This window comes from Rhamphochromis sp. 'chilingali' (assembly GCF_963969265.1).
Source record: "Rhamphochromis sp. 'chilingali' genome assembly, chromosome: 5".
Lineage (NCBI taxonomy): Eukaryota > Metazoa > Chordata > Actinopteri > Cichliformes > Cichlidae > Rhamphochromis > Rhamphochromis sp. 'chilingali'.
The window spans coordinates 38,824,907-38,846,742 of NC_137932.1; the positions used below are offsets into that span (position 1 = coordinate 38,824,907).

At 39.0% G+C, this 21,836-nt stretch overlaps 1 protein-coding gene across 2 annotated transcripts; it reads right to left on the minus strand.

The window, feature by feature from the left end:
* Positions 1–1,195: 1,195 nt before the first annotated feature.
* On the minus strand, positions 1,196–20,078 carry gipc3 (GIPC PDZ domain containing family, member 3). 2 transcript variants are annotated; one of them, XM_080882515.1, is made up of 6 exons: positions 19,751–20,078; positions 16,654–16,839; positions 16,045–16,225; positions 7,199–7,308; positions 6,272–6,350; positions 1,196–2,556 (listed from the first exon to the last, which is right to left on the minus strand). In XM_080882515.1, the coding sequence occupies exons 1-6, from the start codon at positions 20,042–20,044 to the stop codon at positions 2,405–2,407; spliced, it is 1,002 nt and encodes a 333-aa protein (XP_080738641.1). In that variant the 5' UTR covers positions 20,045–20,078; the 3' UTR covers positions 1,196–2,404. The 2 variants fall into 2 exon arrangements, with proteins under 2 accessions (XP_080738641.1, XP_080738640.1); XM_080882514.1 differs by having other exon boundaries at positions 6,272–6,353.
* Between the last annotated feature and the right edge of the window lie 1,758 nt (positions 20,079–21,836).

Here is a 21,836-nt window from a genome sequence, read left to right on the forward strand (position 1 = left end):
CAACTCCCGCCACAGATTTCCTATGGGGTTGAGGTCTGGAGACTGGCTAGGCCACTCCAGGACTTTCAAATGCTTCTTACGGAGCCACTCCTTTGTTGCCCGGGCGGTGTGTTTTGGATCATTGTCATGTTGGAAGACCCAGCCTCGTTTCATCTTCAAAGTTCTCACTGATGGAAGGAGGTTTTGGCTCAAAATCTCACGATACATGGCCCCATTCATTCTGTCCTTAACACGGATCAGTCGTCCTGTCCCCTTGGCAGAAAAACAGCCCCATAGCATGATGTTTCCACCCCCATGCTTCACAGTAGGTATGGTGTTCTTGGGATGCAACTCAGTATTCTTCTTCCTCCAAACACGACGAGTTGAGTTTATACCAAAAAGTTCTACTTTGGTTTCATCTGACCACATGACATTCTCCCAATCCTCTGCTGTATCATCCATGTGCTCTGTGGCAAACTTCAAACAGGCCTGGACATGCACTGGCTTCAGCAGCGGAACACGTCTGGCACTGCGGGATTTGATTCCCTGCCGTTGTAGTGTGTTACTGATGGTGACCTTTGTTACTTTGGTCCCAGCTCTCTGCAGGTCATTCACCAGGTCCCCCCGTGTGGTTCTGGGATCTTTGCTCACCGTTCTCATGATCATTTTGACCCCACGGGATGAGATCTTGCGTGGAGCCCCAGATCGAGGGAGATTATCAGTGGTCTTGTATGTCTTCCATTTTCTGATGATTGCTCCCACAGTTGATTTTTTCACACCAAGCTGCTTGCCTATTGTAGATTCACTCTTCCCAGTCTGGTGCAGGTCTACAATACTTTTCCTGGTGTCCTTCGAAAGCTCTTTGGTCTTGGCCATGGCGGAGTTTGGAGTCTGACTGTTTGAGGCTGTGGACAGGTGTCTTTTATACAGATGATGAGTTCAAACAGGTGCCATTCATACAGGTAACGAGTGGGGGACAGAAAAGCTTCTTACAGAAGACGTTACAGGTCTGTGAGAGCCAGAGATTTTCCTTGTTTGAGGTGACCAAATACTTATTTTCCACCCTGATTTACGAATAAATTCTTTACAAATCCTACCATGTGGATTCATGGATTTTTTTTTCACATTCTGTCTCTCACAGTTGAAGTGTACCTCTGGTGCAAATTACTGACCTCTGTCATCATTTTAAGTGGGGGAACTTGCACAATCGGTGGCTGACTAAATACTTTTTTGCCCCACTGTATGTATGCAAAATGGTAAGGCAGAAAAAAATATGCCACTCCAGTGTTAAGTTAATGCTTCCTTTTTTTTACTGGATATACTAACCAATGCAGAAACACAAAGCGAGATCTACACACTGAAACTAAGAGCAGTGATAATGAAATGCTGCAACAAACTGCTATAGTATATTTGCTCTCTCTCTTTTTTTAAACAGACTGAAGGCTCCCTCAGTGAAACATGGTACAATGTTAATGAATATGTAACATTTTCCTTTTCTCAACAACCACAAGAAATTCTTTCCATTTTTTAAGGAAAACTAAGAGTAAGAGTTTACATACAAGCACAAGAATCCACCAAAATATTTTTTTGATTTCTTTTTGACTGTGGGTGCTTATGGTTCGAATATGGAGTTTGACAGCAGTTTCCACATGTGGGAATCTACAGGTATTGCAGAGCAGGAACATTTAGATTGCTCCCCTGGTATTCAGTTTTTAGATGACAGCTTTGATTATTTTTTATTTTATTTTATTTTACTTTTTTTTGTAAGTTCAAGTCAGGTCAGTCACCTACTGCAAGACTGAGAATATTTAAAGCTGCAATGCCTTTTTCTGGAACACTTGGTAAAATCCAAAACACACATTTTTATTTACCTTATATTAGTTGTTATTAACTGAGAGAAAGATTGAATGTCCTGTAAATGTTTCTTTCCTGTTTTCGCAGCAATTCCTTTCAAAGTGAAACAGACTTACTGGTGCTAACTGCTTTTTCTGGATTCCTCAGCTGATTCCAACTCTTGCAGTTTCATAACATACCGTTGCACCCTGGTGGCAGACGTCAAGACCTCTATTAAATGCATCTCTTTTTAATTAAACATTCAATCACAGCTTTCTAATGATGATGAATTAGTAATTTCTGATTATTCATTTAGCCAAATGCATTAAAAACTACTCTGCAGATTACTGTGCATTGTATTTCTTGTAAAGATTTGACAGTCCAGTTTAGTAGAACATTAAGAATCTGTTATGCACAAATTAGCAATATTCCATTTCTCAAACAATATCACAGTGCGGCCATGATTGCAAGTGATTCAAAATGAATATAGGGACTGGAAGGCAATATTTACGCACTTCTACGTTTTACCTTTTTGCAGCTTGATATACCAGAGAACAGAGCTCTTCTTCTCTCATATGTGTACAACAAACATCTAGATTCTGCCATTTTTGACATCTCCAATAGCTCCCCATACATCAAACAAAAAAACATCAGGGAATGCAAAATCCCCCAGAACTGAATCCAGTGCCTCGGCAAAGTCATCGGGGTTCTTCTTGTCTTTGCCCGCTTCCACAATGGTGGTTGCTGCAGAGAAAATGGGACACAGGAATGTACATATATAATTTACTAATTCTTATCTACAGTTATTCTGGTGTAACCTTGTAATCTTTAAGCCGTGGGGCACCAAGTAAAAAAAACAAAATGTGCAAGCATTTTTCTCAAGAAACACTCAGACTGCAATTCTGTTTAATTTTACAAAAGCAGACAGTAACACGGGTATTGGCTTGTCTCTGGAATGATGTGTATTCATGAATGTCGATGTGTGTTGAAATATCATCCCTTTTTTAATGCAGGTTTTCTCAAAAAAAGAAAAGAAAAAGAAACTAAACATATTTTTTAGGAGGAGATCCAAGCAAACAACAGGGCGAAGAGCAGGGTAAGAAATCATTGCCCTATTTTAGATGAGGTTCATGCAACATCAGGCCACTGGCTTTGAGAGTCTGGGAAAGGGCAATTTCCTATCACTCTCAACTTCTCAACGCAATTCTTGCTCATTATTCATCCTTGTGCAGTTCTTGTGATATTTAGTAAGGATGAAAGCAAGTGATGTTGCCAATTTCTACCATTATTAACCCTGACTAAATAAAAAGGTCCACTTAATGTTTTTCTTTTCAGGAGCTTTTAGCCTTTATGGCCATCTCTAGCTCTAGGTTGCTCAGCTGAGCATGAAATGACAAGTATTAACTCTCCCTGACAACTGAGCAAAGTCCTTCAGCTGAGAACATGTGCACATCTAGACAAGATATTTTTGTCATTTTTCTTCTCCTCCATAAAAGCACCAAATTCTAAATCCTTCAAAATTGTGTCAAATTAAACAATAAATATGGTTAAACATTGTTTACATTGAGTTACTGGGAAGAGTAAAAACAAACTCCTGATGGCTTGTTCCTTTATGTTTCTACATTTGTCAGGGACTCGATCCTTCCCTGCCCATGCCCCATTAATACAGGGCTAGATACAGGGCTAGAGGCCAGTTAGCAACCATCCATTCATTAAGGAAAACTGTGTATTCCCTGACCGGTTATGAGTGGTTGCTAGGAGTTGCTAACAATCATTGTGAAATTAATTGTAAATTTCCCATTCACACAGACCTATTGACCGGTCAGTGACCCCTTGGTTGCTAAATAAAACTGTATACAGGGTGTACAGAATTATTAGGCAAATGAGTATTTTGTCCACATCATCCTCTTCATGCATGTTGTCTTACTCCAAGCTGTATAGGCTCGAAAGCCTACTACCAATTAAGCATATTAGGTGATGTGCATCTCTGTAATGAGAAGGGGTGTGGTCTAATGACATCAACACCCTATATCAGGTGTGCATAATTATTAGGCAACGTCCTTTCCTTTGGCAAAATGGGTCAAAAGAAGGACTTGACAGGCTCAGAAAAGTCAAAAATAGTGAGATATCTTGCAGAGGGATGCAGCAGTCTCAAAATTGCAAAGCTTCTGAAGCGTGATCATCGAACAATCAAGCGTTTCATTCAAAATAGTCAACAGGGTCGCAAGAAGCGTGTGGAAAAACCAAGGTGCAAAATAACTCATATTTCAGAGCTGCAACATCACTGGAGTGCCCAAAAGCACAAGGTGTGCAATATTCAGAGACATGGCCAAGGTAAGAAAGGCTGAAAGACGACCACCACTGAACAAGACACACAAGCTGAAACGTCAAGACTGGGCCAAGAAATATCTCAAGACTGGTTTTTCTAAGGTTTTATGGACTGATGAAATGAGAGTGAGTCTTGATGGGCCAGATGGATGGGCCCGTGGCTGGATTGGTAAAGGGCAGAGAGCTCCAGTCCGACTCAGATGCCAGCAAGGTGGAGGTGGAGTACTGGTTTGGGCTGGTATCATCAAAGATGAGCTTGTGGGGCCTTTTCGGGTTAAGGATGGAGTCAAGCTCAACTCCCAGTCCTACTGCCAGTTTCTGGAAGACACCTTCTTCAAGCAGTGGTACAGGAAGAAGTCTGCATCCTTCAAGAAAAACATGATTTTCATGCAGGACAATGCTCCATCACACGCGTCCAAGTACTCCACAGCGTGGCTGGCAAGAAAGGGTATAAAAGAAGAAAAACTAATGACATGGCCACCTTGTTCACCTGATCTGAACCCCATTGAGAACCTGTGGTCCATCATCAAATGTGAGATTTACAAGGAGGGAAAAAGTACACCTCTCTGAACAGTGTCTGGGAGGCTGTGGTTGCTGCTGCACGCAATGTTGATGGTGAACAGATCAAAACACTGACAGAATCCATGGATGGCAGGCTTTTGAGTGTCCTTGCAAAGAAAGGTGGCTATATTGGTCGCTGATTTGTTTTTGTTTTGTTTTTGAATGTCAGAAATGTATATTTGTGAATGTGGAGATGTTATATTGGTGTCACTGGTGAAAATAAATAATTGAAATGGGTATATATTTGTTTTTTGTTAAGTTGCCTAATAATTATGCACAGTAATAGTCACCTGCACACACAGATATCCCCCTAAAATAGCTAAAACTAAAAACAAACTAAAAACTACTTCCAAAAACATTCAGCTTTGATATTAATGAGTTTTTTGGGTTCATTGAGAACATGGTTGTTGTTCAATAATAAAATTATTCCTCAAAAATACAACTTGCCTAATAATTCTGCACTCCCTGTAGTCCACAACTGGTTGCCAAGTGGTTGCTGGCAGTCTCATGGTCCAGCATCAAAAACTTTACCTGTGGCTACTTTTGTTTCCAGCACATTTGCATGGAAGATGCTGACTTGTCTGCTAACTAGTCAACAAGTAGTGATCAGAAGGATTCATACTGGAAACAGAGACTATCATATAACTGGGGGAGTGGATGCACGGACAGGGACAGGAGCAGGATTGACAAACTGGTGCGGAGGTCTAGCTCCGTGCTGGGATGTCCCCTGGAGTGTGGAGGTGGTTGGCGAGAGGAGGATGTTAGTAAAGCTGACATCCATCGTGAACAACCCACATCACCCACTGCATGAGTATGTGAGTGGGCTGAGCAGCTCCTTTAGTCAGAGACTGAAACACCCTCGCTGCAGGAAGGAGCGCTTTCGCAGATCATTCATCCCAACAGCAGTTAGACTCTAATACTCCTCAATCACAATGTCATAAGTCACTGGACACTGTGAACATCCACGGTCACCGGTGTGTATGGACGTGCAGGTATATATGTATGTATATGTATACATATGTATATTTAGTGTGTACATGTGTGTGTGTATATGTCTATACATAGGAATAATAGTGGTACAATAGTTATGTCAAGCTATATAGTTTATGTCTTGCATATTTCCAACCATATCCATAATCACATACTGTGTATGCTACCATTGTATGTAGTGTATTATCTTACTTTTTTCATTGATTGTACTTATTTGTATTTTTGTATTTCCTTCTGATATCTGTACCTGAGCTGAGGTGGCGCAAAAATTTCCCCATCGTGGGATCAATAAGGTCTTATCTTATCTTATCTTATCTTATCTTATCAAAGTAAAAGTCACTCCCTTTGAAATGTGTTGGTTTCACCAGTAAGACAAAAGTTGCATGGTTCCAATTTGCATCATATTTTCCCAAGTCTAATTACTAATAGGAGTGATCAGAACAGTGTGATGCAGAAGCCTCTTTGCATCAGATTTCACCAAATAATGCTGAACAGAAACCCCTTGCTAGCAGCTCTTTCCTATCAACTAGTGAAGATTACATTTATTTTAAGGACAAAAATGTTAATTGGCAAGTCTTACCCAGCTCCAAGTCTCTGATGCCCATGTAGCTCTCCAACAGGTCATCCACTTTTTTGGTGGCTCGTTCTTCAAATTCATTCTGCTGGCATAAAACATATGAACAAAAGTGTGCAATACTATGATAAACATGGTGGCAGAGGATCTAAGACAGCATGGATTGCTCCTTTGTCAGGGACTTTGTTTTTAATTTACTGTTATAAAGCTATATGAGCATCTATGGATGATGAAGTCCTTAATGTTAAAAATCCATAGAGTAATTATCCTTATTATGAAATCATGTAAATATGTTTATATATTCTGTTTGATCTCATTCCAGATCAGTATAATGTAAAATATGCAGCATAAAGAAAATGATTTCCAAGATTTTTTTTTCCAACCTAATAAAGAAGACTTAATTTAAGACACTTTGATTAAATCAAACAAGAAGCACTCTGCTCACTCAAATAATCTGATCACACTCAGTCTTGTTTATTTCGTGCTCTACAGATGAAAGACATGTACGTAAGTGTAGACATGCACAACTAGTTCTCTCTTCTTTTTCTAGTCTCTTATGACTGCCACAGGGTTTATTTGATGAAAAACTGAAACTCTAAAGCCCACATATTTAAAATATTACTAAAAAGCACTAATATGGTGCTATAGCTCTGTGTCAAGTGTGTGAAAACCATGAGACATAATTAGAAAAAGGCAGTCAACAAAATGATCGGTGGTTCAACCATTAAACACTTGTGTGGGAGGAAATGATAATTTTTTTTATAAAGATCACTTCCTGTGAAAGAGTTTCGTTTGCTTGTTTGTGTGTGAGTGGAGTCAAACAGTTCAGTTACTTATTTAAAATGCTCTATATGAGCTCTGTGTGTGTGTAAACGCACACTGAGAACATCTGAAAATGTAATCAGTCATTGTCCGGCAGGACGTAAAACTCACCACTTCCTGAACTGTAGCAGAACCCTTGGACCTTAGTCGCAGGGTTTCCTTCCCATTCACCATCTTGCCCTCATTAGACTTTGGCGCTCTAGTCCTCATTCCAATCATGTCTAACCACACACGCAGAACAACAATCATTAATCAACGTCAAATGCTTATTTGGTTAGAAGTAGCATGATGTTAATTGTGTAACATTGATTTTTTTTCTTCTTGCAAACTATGAATATATTCTTCGATTTTTTTCCCAAGAGGCTGATGTGTTCCTTCCAACACATCACTGTCAACACAGTTTTTTGGAAAAGAAAGACAACTATAACGATGCTTAAAGATTTCCATTCCTTATTTGGAAGTGATATCGCATCCTGTGAAAATCTAAAAGAACTCTAGCCCACTGTGCTGGAGTCAGTCTTGTTTGTGTGATATCTTTAGCAGGTTCTTGTCTAATGTATTTCCAGTGTCACTGTTGGCTGTTGAGTTGATGAATGTGTTTGTGTTAAAAACGTTCACCCCAAATCATTTGCTAAGACCTGCATCATTATAATCTGTGCACTGTACAGTAATTGAAAAGCAACATTGCCGGCATCTGTGAATTCAAATGGATTTGTATTTTTATTTGTCTCTGCATTGCTGTGCATATCTTTAACCCTCAGTGGGGCAATTTTGAGCCCCATTTTATTTTAAACAACAACACATTCTTGATTATTCTGTGTTCATCTTACCGAAATGCTGCCCTGAACCTATGAGAGATATTCTAAAATGTTCATATCTGATTAATGATGGTTTTCAATCATTTCATGGAAATATAAATGAAACACTAACACACATACAAAGAAAATTACATTCAAATAACCCTCGTCTGTTGATTTTTACAGAATATAGTTTGTTTGTTTTTTAATAGCAAAGTGTTGATGAACTGGGGACTCCATAACTGACAGAAAATTGGAATTAAGTCAGTGTCAGTGTGTTTTTTTATACTTTTGTTTAAAAAAAATTAAACATATTTAACCTTTACATATTGTTCAGGTCACATTTGACCCATTTTGACATTGGATAGCATTAAAAATGCAGAAAATATTTCTTTCATTTTTTTTTAGCCTGAAATTTAATGACTTTTCCTAAAGTAAGAGATTTAAGATTAAAAATATTAAAAGGTACCTGAGCTGAAACACAAGAGTTTTTCTGCAAATATTTCCAACTATGGAAAGTTGTTGGAGAAGTAGACAAATTCATGGACTTTAAATTTCCTGCCTTCCTGATTTCTTAGTCTTTTTTGTTTATTTCTCATACTTACAGTTTTTCTCAGTCGCTTTGGTGCTTTTCTCACATCACTATCAGTGTTGGTCAAGTTACTTGAAAAAAGTAGTCAGTAACTAATTACTGATTACTTCCCCAAAAAAGTAATCCCGTTACTTTACTGATTACTTATTTTCAAGTAACTTGACCAACACTGATAGTGATGTGAGCCCAATTCTACTTTTTCTGCATAATCCATCATACAAAATGTAATCAAATGGAAAGGTCCCCTTTTAAAACTTGTTTTATTAGTTTTAACCTTTTAACTTTATGCATCAAGCAAAAATTTAATTATATGCAACATTCTCTGACTGGAAGAAATTTGTTTAATATTTAAACCTATTTTCTGCACATTCCAGCACATAATTTTTATTTTTTTTTGTTACACTCACTCTTTCAAATAGATGCAAGTAAAACACAGCAGAAAATAAATAAAATCAAAGACTAGCGGTCCTGTTGCTCTATTTTCACCTGTAAAGCAGGAGTGGGGTAGGCGGAGGTTTACCCTGGTGCAGGTGTGCCGCAGCAGTCAGTGGTAGAATCCGCGAGTTTCTCTGTGAATTTCCCATTACGTCGTTGCGCACTCGGTGCTTGCTTGGAAGTTTAGGGGGTTTTTTCGCTGCAAAAAGAAGTTTTCTTCCCACGCACGATGGACGCTAATGTTTTTGTCACTTTTTATGGAATTAAACTCAAAGTAAGGTCAGTACTTCCACGCTTTAAACGCTGCATGCTCATACTCTCTCCCACAATCGATATGTGATCCATTGTTGATCTGCACACAGCTGTTGTCACGAACGTCGCACTCGCTTACGTCACTGTCATGAGAGTTCTCGCAAAAAAATCACGGTTTTAGTAACGCAGTAACGCAGCGTTCCTACGGGAAAGTAACAGTAATCTAATTACCGTTTTTGCAATAGTAATCCCTTACTTTACTCGTTACTTGAAAAAAGTAATCGGATTACAGTAACGCGTTATCTCTGATCACTATTAACATTTGCACAGCAGTTAGTGTATTTCTCAAAACAACTAGTGCAAGCTGCAAAACCTAGTGGATAACCTGCAAAAGCAGGTCACTTGCTCAAAATCAATAATCCATTCCTCAAAAACAAGTATTCATGTCAATGAAACTGTCAGTGTCATCAAAATGAGAAGTCTTGAACCATCTTGATGAACAAGATAATCAAATGGCTTTGTCATGTTTTCATTATGACAGTGTACAGTATTCTCTCATTGTCTTCCAATGCAAAAAAAAAGGTCAGAACTCGGTGACACTACCTGAAAATGCTCAAGACAGCATTATACACTTTTTGCACAGCCATGTACAATCAAATCTACAGTAGAGTTAGACATTCCTGTAGTTATGGAAGTAAGTGAGTACAAGACACTGAATACGTATGTTTCACATTTTTACTGTGTAGGATGTTTGTAATTCTACAACATTGTGCAAAAGAAAAATACTCAACAGTCGCATATTTAGAATAAACATGAGAAACACCCTTTTTGGTAGAGCTGTGCACAAATGTGAACAATATAACAGTATATATTGTAAATGAACATACGTAAATCATTCTGGCACATTCAGACATTCCTGTCTGTCTGGCCACATATTCCCATCTACATCACAACAGATACTGCATCCATGGCTGCTAGCAGGGCCATTTGTGAATGCTGGTCACAAACCTTCCACCTCCAGGCAGACAAAAACTCCTCTATCGGATTAAGGAATGGGGAGTAGGGAGGGAGATATTCAACAGGCATTCTGTCATGTGCTGCAAACCGCTGTCTGACCAGATGTGAGTAGTGAAAAGGGACATTATCCCACACAACAACATACTTGTTGAGTTGACCTCCACCCCTCTCATTCTCAGGGACTATGGCATGAGAGAAATTGTTCAATTTCAGGGACAGGAAAAAATAATGGAAAAAAGGTATAACATTTTTTTGACAGCATTTGAAAACTAATTCACCAATTTTGAATGTAATGACTCAAGCAATGAAATAAAGACTATTGGTTTTATTGGGAACGACTATTTAGCATCCAAAAGTATAGTTTATTTTGACTGACATGACATAAGCAAATGATAATGTGGTCGATGGCAGAAAACTGTATGAAAGCAACTCAAACGTGTCCAAGAGCATTTGCAATTTGTTCAGAGGAAGGAGAAATTGCTACTATGATGTGCACAAATTACTAAATGTTGTGGAGGTTGCACTAACGGTTTTGAGATTTTGATCTTTTCATTTTTCATTTTGATCTGAGAAAAGCACCAAAGCGACTGAGAAAAACTGTAAATGTTTCAGATCGCAATCAAAATTACAAAATTGTGCTTTTAAATTATTATTTTACTTATTAGAAGGTAATAGGGGAAAATACCTATCCAAACTTACCTGTCCCTATGTGAAAAACAGATCACTTGAGGGTCACTACTAACACACTAAACTCAATGCTTAAATACTTCCCAGAGAAATCATTTGAGCCCATGTCTCCTGAGGTCTGCATTAAAATGCATATCTGGTTATTTCAATAATTTCTAAGAGAAAATAACAGTTCAGGGGTAAAGTCAGAGATCAGCATCAGCTATGTCATGCTAACAGTATAAACAACTGATACTCCAGAAGCAACTACTGTATGTAGCATCTTTGTCCTGCTGCGAGTCAAACATGATTGATAAATATGACACATCTTGATTGGAGCTGAACTTTATGTGACTTTTTGTCCTTGTAATACAGCAGCTCCAGCCACAGACTCTGCAAATACTGAGTAAACCTTCATGATGTACACAAAAACAAAAAACAACTTTAGCTTTAAACTCTATGTGTGTGAGTATGAGAACCAACATGTGTTACAATTTTAGGATTCGAGTATACTTTATCATCTTACTTTCAATCGAATCCATCAAAATGCCATTTGGCAGCATGTTTTCATTTTTAAATCAAGTCATTTAGTTGCCAACACACCTAGAAAGACTTGCGATTGACAGATTTACCCAGTGAGATGAGGGGATTTGTTTCTGCTCTTGTCACTGTGATGCAGAGGGTCACACCACACTGTGACAGTTCACACACACATACAAAAGAGGTGGAGACTGAAAGCACAATGTGATATACTGGAACGTTGCCGGGTTTATTAAAGGAGCTTGATATGGGGATGCCACTCAGCTTGGGTTCTAAATTGTCATGTCCTCATTGACCATGAGAGATAGCTGCAAAACAGTAACAACATAACACGACAGCTTCAAAAGCAAACTAATCCACGTTGTAATCCATTCCAATCATAATTATGCATCTTTATTCTATGCTAGTATTTTGATGTGTATTGCATTCTCAAAATGACTGGAATATCTGTTAACAGAGATGTGACAACATGTTACGAGATACCGATCTGTTGCAGGAAGTAAGCCAGTTAACCATGGATTTGGTTTCCTGTCTGATAAGCGTGCGGTGGACAATGAGGCTCCAAACCACTCAGATTCACTTAGGAAAGGAGAGTAAGGTGTTTCCTCTATATATTGTAACGAGGATGCAATAAATCAACAACTCACCGAACTGTTGACAGGTAAACTATTTTTCATAAAGAGATACCTCATGCTGTTAAGGACCTTTGCTGTTTGAAAGGCACAGAGATTTGATGTGTGTAGCATAGAGGCACCACAGTGCCGCTGATGTCAGCTTAAACAAGCTTGTCAGACTGTAACATGACATAAAAGCAAATACAGCACAAGGTGGCTTGTCAAATCACTATTAGCTGATGAACCTGCTAACCACTTCTTTTTATTTCCTGGCAGACATTTGAGTGAAATGTAAATAAAAGTACCTTTTGAGCTCTATAAAACAGTGAAAGCACAACATGTACATTTGGATCAAACATTTACTTTACTTAATTTCTTTGGCAGTGACTCTGCAAGAGTGTGAAAAATGAGCTGCTATGTCTTTTCTCTCTCTCCCGCCCTTCACTCTTTATCGCTGTGTTAGCATGGTTTATGTCTTCTTTTCTCCCTTCCCATCTCCAAGCCCAGACCATCCAGGCAGATGGCAGTCTGCCGGTGTCATGGTCCTGGGCCATGTGGGCCCAGTATTCTTAGTTTTCATGTATTTTTGTATTTTGTTCTTTATTTAGGCCATGCTTCCTGGGTTGATCTGTTACGTTGTTCCTTATGTGTTTTCCCTTCGTGACTCTTACCCCCTGTGTGCCCCTCTGTGTATTTATGAGCCCTCGTCTCTCTTTGTGCTTTATTCTATGTTTTCCCCAGCCCGTTATGTCTGCGTTCTCCCCGTGCTCTCTCTCCTCCTGTTTGAACCTCTGTGTACTTCCTGCTTTACTTTGCCCATCTCCCATCAGTGTTACGTTCACTCCTGCCGTGTCTTGTTATGATTATCAGTGTCACCTGTGTTCCCCGTGTGCATCCACTTCCCCTGATCTTCCCTCATGTGTATTTAGTCTCTGTGTTTCGTACAGTCTGTGTCGCGTCGTCTGTGTTCTCACCCCCATGTTTTCACGATCAGTCTTTTGTGATCATCTTCGTCTCAGAGTTCTCTTAGTTTGTCACAGTATTAGTTTTCCCAGTTTAGTTATAGTTTAGCCACGCTATCCCTGCTGTGTTTGTATTCCTGGTCTTCAGTCATATTAAAGGCTCGCTTTCTGTTAAACTCACTCCCGTCTACTCACTTGTGTACGCTCCTGGGTCCATTACACACACCACCGCACGACCTGCCTCTGCAGACCGTGACAGCCGTGCCGTGAGTCTGCTATCAGTTTCTCTTTATTAGAAGACATTTGCTCCTTTTTTCCATTTTTTCTCGAACGTTTTGCTGTTACTTTGCAACAGATCCCACAGAACAATTCTCACACAACAATTCAGTCCACATAACGTTGACAAGCTGACTATATATTTTTGAGACAAGGGGGTTAGGAATGTAACTCAGAAGGCTGTTCTCATGAGCGCACTGCCATCCATCCATCTATCCATTTTCTTCTGCTTATCCAAGGCCGGGTCATGGGGGCAGCAGTCTAAGCAGAGAAGCCCAGCCCTCCCTATCCCTGGCCACCTCCTCCAGCTTGTGCAGGGAACACCAAGGTTTTCTCAGGCCAGCCAAGTAATGTAATCTGTCCAGCATGTCCTGGGTGTGCTGCTGGGACCTCCTCCAGTTGGGACATGCCCAGAACACCTCACCTAGGAGGCGCCCAGGAGGCATCCTTATCAGATGCTATAACCACCTCAACTTGCTCCTTTCTGGACAAGGGTGCAACTAAGGGGAAACCAGGGGGCACTGGCCACCCCCCAAAATTTGCTGGCCCCCTAGTGGCACTCCTAGTAAGATAGTCCTATGGTGGTAATAATTTTAATAAACATGAGCACGACACAAAGGAAGACACCCCATTATGCGCTGAAACATTAACTGTTTTGGGGGTTATATTTTTAGTGGTCCCCATATTGCTACCCCTATGAAAAAATTCTGGAAGCACCCCTGACTCTCAACCCCTCCCGAATGACCAAACTCCCCACCAAATCTCTAAGGGACAGGCCACCCAGTTCATTTCCACCACTTGTATCCGCGATCTTGTTCTTTCAGTCACTACCCAAACTCATGACCTTAGGTGAGGGTACAGACGTAGATTGACCGGTAAATCAAGAGTTTCGCTTTTATGCTCTGTTTTCTTTTCACCAACAGACTGGCACAGCATCCATCACTGCAGCTGCAGCACCAGTTTGTCTGTTGCTTGTCTATCTTGTCTATCTCCTCCTCCCCGCTCCCCTCACTTGTGAACAAGACCCTGAGATACTTAGTCCTCCACTTGAAGCAGCAACTTGTCCCTGACCTGGGACAGAGCTGAAGCCCTTTTAGGTTTAGGATTAGGTAGGGATGGAGCCCGGTGTTGGGTCTGTGCTTCCACAGGCCCCGCTGGTTTAGAGACTTAACGAAGTAAGACGAACAGCAATCAATCGATTTTACTTGCTAGCAAGGGAGGCTGGTCAGAACCAGGCTCTTAGAGCTGAACGCTCCTCACCTGTTTCCTAGCCAACTTCAAATAAACAGCCTTCCTTGCAGCCTTTTTATTGAATACAGTTACAGTTTACACAGGCACCACACCCATTGTAACAACCCCGTGGTGTGTCGGGCCCTTGTATTTGTGTGTATGCATGTGCGAGAATGTATGTGTGTGTGTGTGTGTGTGTGCGTGTGTGTGTGTGTGTGTGTGTGTGTGTGTGTGTGTGTGTGTGTGTGTGTGTGTGTGTGTGTGTGTGACCACCTGCTCACCAAAGGGTCATAAAGGCAGGAAGTTTACTAAACAAGAAAACAGAACCTTCACCTAGGATGTGCCTATAATAAAACACTACAGCCTCCCCCACCATTCAACAGGCTGGGGAGGGGGTTAGAAACAAAGGAATGTCTTTGATTATACAGTTTGAACCAAGACTTACAAATTTAAGTAACACAATGACAACATTTAACAATTTCAACCTAACACCCGGTTTTGGTGAAATATACTCTAGACCTTTAACAGATTAAGGATTCAATTAATTCAGTGTTATGCATTTATCACCAAGGCACAACAGTAGTCACCTCAAGGTGCTTTAGTTTGTAAGGTAGAGACCCTACTACAATAACTGCAGATAGTGTTGTGCTGCTTAAAGTGAGAATTAGACCGTAAGGACAGAAAAATAAATGTCTGCCTCCATGCAAGTGATGCACGTGTTCCTGTCTAAATGGTGTTTCCAGTATTCCTTTTTGAGATTTGTGATTAATTGTTCCCCAGGGTTAACAACAACAACTGTAAAAATCATTCACAGCCTTTTTTTATTAGATATGTGCATTAAATTTTACTCAGTAAGTGAGACGACAGTTGTTTTACAAAGAGAAATAAAAACTGAGAAGGCAAAACATTATTAGTTTATATTTGTCTGCAGTATTATAGACTCAGTCTATGAACACAAAGTGAATTCATTTATATTTGTCTGCATTCTTAATTTATATTTCACACATGGTCATTGCAGCTGACTACTGTAACACCGGTCAATTAACTGTGGCTGGAAAGTTTAACGGGAGTTCAAGGCCCACTGGCAGACTGCCAGTGAAATATCCCTGCATCCTCTTTCTGTTTTTGCTGATGAGTTATGAAAAACATCTGAGGAGTACTAACCCCATCAACAGCTGAGGACAATGTCAGGCAGGGTGGCAATAAGCTATTAGTGTCCACTTTCTGTGGGCTGTTGTACCAGGGGAAGTTGGTGTGCTTACAATATTAAATAGCCATGCCATGCTATAAATCACAGTTTTTTCCCATTGTTTTAGCACCAGGAACCCTGCTGGTTCTTACTGAATCACATAACTATACATAAACTTTAATGTAGGTCGGTGAGTGAATGCAAAGGCCAGGAAGTAATAGTACTGACACTTTTAGTATGAATATTTTTAAAACTACTGAATTTTAATAGTTTTTGTGTGCAGACCCAGTGTCATCTAAGGCTCTAAGCGAGTTCAAGTCAAAACACCCATATTAAAGTCTAAATTTACAATTAAATTAAAACAAATATCCACCATGTTCTACTTACCAAAGGCTTTCTTGGGTCCCACAAGTCGAAGAGTGAAGGGTACGCCTCTCGGTTGCTCTTTTAGCATCTTTGCAACCTCGTAGTGCCGACACCCTACAATGCTCTGGTCATTGATGGCCTCGATGTGATCTCCAACACATACTGTCTTCAGCTGGTCGATGGTGCTGCCTTCCTTTATCCTCTGAAAGACAAAGATTTGACTAAATACAGTATATGACTATGATGTGAGTTATCAGCTTTTTGGGGGGGGAGAAAGCACATTGCATTGACATATTACAACTAGTGTAATCATTACAGATTTTACAATGACATATTTTTATTATTGCAATATGACCAAAAAAAGGAAATTGGATTTTAATTTGTTTGACTTTTATTCTGGTTAGATTGTTAAAGTTTCTCAGAAAAGTGGATTTATCTAACTTTAATGACGTCCTAAAAATGTCCTTGGTTTTATCTTTTCGAACACCTCTGTGGCCTCTTACTGTAAGGTAGCAATGACCAGCTGAAGAGTGGAGTTTCTGCTCTGTTTGTCTTATTAATCATCACAAAAAACTCAAAATGTTGCAGCAATTGGTAAAAAAAAAACCAAAACAACAACTTCTCATCCACCTTGATGAAAGCATAGCCAGCCCCGTTGTCTGTGATCGTGAGACCCAGTGCATCTTCTGTCTTTGTCACTTCCACCTCTTTGGTCTCCCCTCTTACATGGGCAAAGATGAAGTCCTCCAGTCCAATCTGTCCCCCCAGTAGTTTCTGCATGTCCACTTTATGAGAGTTGAGAGTGCAGAACAGGATCTGAGGAGAAGGAATATATATATATATATATATATATATATATATATATATATATATATATATATATATATATATATATATATATATATATATATATATATATATATATATATATATTAGGTAAAGTAAAGTGAAAAATACTGTAGCCAGTATAAAGACTCACAAAAATTAATAAGCTATGGGACTGATCTTTGTTAGATTAAGCATGTGTTAATAGTATTATTTCTATTATTTCTAATACTGGACTGATTTAAGCACATTTGTTGGTATTAAAATCTAATTGCCACTGAATGCATGACCATAAAACTGTAACCCTGCAGCCTCTCTTGTTCTTTCATTAACTTCCTCTTGTTTTATTACAAAAGCAAATGGACCGCATCGAAATTTCTCAAGCTGTGCTGTACATACATTAGACAGCAGAGGGCAGTAGAGCCAAATAATAAGCTTAGCTGAATTTGTGGTCATGTTGTTTTCAGCTATGAGTGCGATATCTGCAGCACATCCAGCGGTGAATGATTAAGAAACTTCATTTAAAAGTTTCAACTTCATACAAAACTATTAAGCCACAACATACATGCAGGTTGAGTAGTAATACACGTTTTTTCCTTCTGCTTTACAAGATCACACAACCATACTTGTTGCTGATTCACACTACAGATCCAAATCCTTTTCTAAAAAAAAAAAAAGCTCTCAAGATCGCCTTTTTAACGTCACCCATGCATTGAAACAATTGTGTTTTAAACGAGTATGTTTAAAACTGTGTGACTGAACCTTTGAATGTAGAATATCTTGTCCATGATTATTTGAGAACTTGAGCTTTCGCAAACTGTGCGAGCAGATGTCAAAGTTCAGTTTTCTTTCATAAACAGACATTCGAGATAACTTGCGTTGACTTTTTTCTTTTTTCATAATAACTGCCTTGGCAAACGTCTTACTGTCGTCCAAAGTCTTCTCTGATACCTGGCTTTACAATAACTCTATGCTATTGCTATTGATTCCATCTGAGCTCAAGGACACTTTTCACTGTCTGCATGCAATTGGATTTTAGGCAGTTATACAGTGCATGTTGTTAAAGTAAATAAACTAGTAACATTTAATCATAAAGTCTCTCTGTATAGCAGGGAGAGTGTTTGTTCTTTTGCAGTCTACCCTGACCAAATATATTTCACATTAAAAAAAGACGTATTTGTTGATGTATTTGTTGCAAGGTAATTCATGAATCTGTATTATTTCCTCACTTAGTAAGCAGCTTTTTGTTGTTGTTTGTATGTTTATTTGTTGCTGAATTCTTGGATGTGACATGACATGGCTGACAACTTCAGATGGGGAAGTGTTTGCAATATATTCTACAGCTACAGGTTACTTTTTACAGCTTGATCTTCTGAGTTGCAGGGCTGTGTTTGTAATATCAGACTATGTAAATGTATTTCATTATACATTATTAGTATTGTAAATCAATGTAAATAGAACAAAAAGATAAAGTAAAAATTATACTAAGGGAATGATTTTAACACTTATCTAAAGTAATCGCATATTTTGTGTTAGTGAGGATCAGTTGATTGTTTCCTTCTAAAACAGATATTGCATGTCAAAGGTTACTTTAACAAGGTTGAACATTGCGTGCAGCATGTTTTTTCATGTGATTGCATGTGTCACAGTCATGGTTGGCGGGTGCCCAACAAGAACGTCAAGGTCATTTACTATGAAATGTAACTTGGTCTCCTTGGCTTAATCTTACGTTTATATCTATCAGTTATGCTGAAAGCCTTCATGGTTGGCCTTTATAGCTGATAACTAGCTGATAGGGCCAGAGTTGAAGAGTGATGTTCTATTGCCAAGTGTGTTCAATCAGCTATGGAATGAAGCAAAAATAGCAGCAAATGCTGCATTCAAGTCTTTTCAGTTTATATATGTGTACTGGTGCAAATCATTTGTGTATATCTTTATTAATTATGTTGTTTTTTTGTTTTGTTTTACTGTTTCCTCCTACTCTTTCTTTGTTGCGTCTATTAACACCTGCTCTGGCTGAATTTAATCTAAATGGCCATCTTAAAATAATTTGCCTTTTACCATGTTTAGCACTCAGGGCCGTAACAGACTGCTCCATCCAGGCCTTCCAAAGGTTCCCAGTCAAGGTCTCAACTCAAGGATTACAGGCTTTATGAGCAGATTCTTCTGTAACCTAATTGCAAGCAACAATTTGGTAATCTACAAAGCTACAAGTGAGCTATTTAGTTGTCTATTAATTATTGTGAGGGAAAAGAAAATATATATACTGTAAGTTATATTATCTACTCAAATTGTGATACTTTACATGACTGTGCTCTAATACGTTTTTAAGTCTACACGAGCTTTAACAACTATCTAATGTGTCAAATATTTCTTTTAGAATTTACTGAGAATGACTACTTTTCCAGTTAGAAAAAATAGGTATTCAGTTCTATTCATAAAAACAGGCGCAGTGTTATATTCCTATGAGTGACTAAGCACACAATATCTTTTTGTCTACCCTACTTTGTGGGTTAATCACCTTTCAAAATAAAATTATTTCCTCCTGTTGTTGTTGTTTTGTTTTTTTTAGGACTCTATAACTGTAGCCTGTCACGTTAGATGTTTGTTAACTGATAAGAAGTCCTTATATGGTTATTTCTTTCCGCTATTGGTCCTGGTCAAGGTGCAAACCAATACACATGCTGGCTGACAGTAAGTAGTAAATGATCGTTGCGCTTCATGGAAAAAAAAAGAAGAAGCAGAGAATGGAAACCTAACACCTGTTCACAACTAGCCTGATAGTCCTGAATTTCTACTGGTTAAAAAAAAACAACCAAATGGTTGTTTTTAAAAATGTGTTTCCACAACTGAACATGTCACTTTATTATTTTATTGCATCCATAGCCAAGTGTAGTTGTACCTCTGAGGGGGAGATGTTGAACACTTCTGCGATCTTGGCATACAGCTCCTTGACATTAGTGAATCCATGAATACGGCCTGTGGGACTCCCATGAGCCAGCTGGGTGTGGAAGATGAGCTTAGGTCTGGGGTATTCTGGTGGCCCTGCTGGTGGCGGTGAAGGGGGAGGGAGCGGAGGCGCTGTGGGCTCCGGACACCCCTGACTCTGGCTCTGGTTCTGGGCCTTCTGCTCCTCCGTGGCCTCGGCCCCTGCTGCCTTGGAGTCCTGCGGGCTCATAGCCTCTCCGGTCTGCATCAGCCCCAACTTAAGCTGGGTCCTCCCCTAGGAGCCCTGGTGGTGCACTGCTCAGAAAGAGAGAAAAACACTGTCCTCCCCGACCGTTTAGCTGACCAACCATCCAACCAACCAGCCACTCAAAGCTTTGCAGCAAAGAAAACATAAATTAGTGATGAGAGCAGCTTGGTAACAGAAGCTGAAAAAAGCCAGCCAGACTCTACCAGGTAGAAACCCAATACCTTTTGAGTTGAGGCTTGTATTTGTTACACCTGAGCCTTGGGGAGCTCACGCATATCGAACACACAAAAAACATATCAAGCAAAGGGTTTTTTGTTCATATATGTGATATGGTTATGATTCTAATCCTTATATCAGTCCAGAGAAGTCACACAAGCACGTCCTAGAATATGTAAACCACCTTCTTAAGTGTGAAGATTTCCTGCATACCTGCAATTCTGTATAACTACCAAAGTGGGCCACTGGGAGTTGGCCACAGACAATATCCCAGTGTTACCAGTAAGATGATATCATTGTAAGATGCCCCCGTTCGCTGGCCTTATTGAATGAAAGAGGTTGTTGCTGGGGTAAATCCTTGGTGATGCAGTGACCTTTCTGACCCCACAGACAACTTACACCAACACAAGATTACACTTAAAGCCAAAAGATAGATGTTTAACTCATTAACTCAATCTAAATTAGTGTCTTAGAAAGTGTTGACACATGACTAAAAAACACTAAAATAAAGAGTATTACAGTATATCATATTATCAAACTCCAAGCACTGGTCATATATTGTTCATGGCAATGTAAATGGACAAATAATACCCATGAGAGATGGAAGTGTAGTATTAGTGATTAATGCAGTTAATCATAAAAAGGAAATTTTCATCAAGTGCTTGAAAAGCTCAGCTAGTAACAGTAAACACTGGATGAAAACTTACCCTTCGCACATGGGGTAGACTGAAACAAAAGCCAGGGCGAGCTTGGAAAGGGCTTTTTTTTTTTTTTCATTCGAATCTGAGAAAAACAGGCAGGGCAATATGTAAAAGATGTTCTACTAATTATTTATGGGGAATGGCAGGTGACGTTCAAACAACAAACAGCCTTATGTGAAATGACTCAATATATTTCCATGACATTGTGCCCATGTGATCAGCTGCCTCTCATAGTTTTACTTGTCTCACTTCATCCCGTGTGATGCACTACTGATGCAAATCAGGGATTTTTTTAAAAAAAAATTTGCCTTCTCTGGACACAATAAAATATCTGTCTTTCAGATATGGAAATTCCAAATGGGCAACTCAGTATGTCCCTGCCAATGTGACTTCCTCCAAACAGTGGTTCTTTCCAATGTTCTTTCTTCTGTCTGCATAAATGTTTGCATACTAAAATAATGTTTGAGATGTTTATACTACTTAGCAAGTTTATTATAGCTAAATTCAAACTAAAAATTAAAACTGGATGTGGAAAAAAACATTTTACTTAAATACATTTAAAAATAGACTTATGAATAAAATTTCAACAGAAACTATTTTGTGAACTTGGAAAACTAACTAAAAAATGTAAAGGAAACATCCGTAGTTTCAGTGTTTGTTAGAAGATTTTACAAGAACTTTATTGAGACTCTGGATGTGAGTCATTTCTAAATACAGATATATTTATCCATCTGTTACTATTACAACATTTACAGCTATTACTGTTCCTGCATTACTGCTAGTAATATTCATAATTAAAATTATAGTCATAGTAATTTATCTACGTTTATAAAGGTCATACTAAGGATGAATAATGCTATATAAATGAGGAAGCA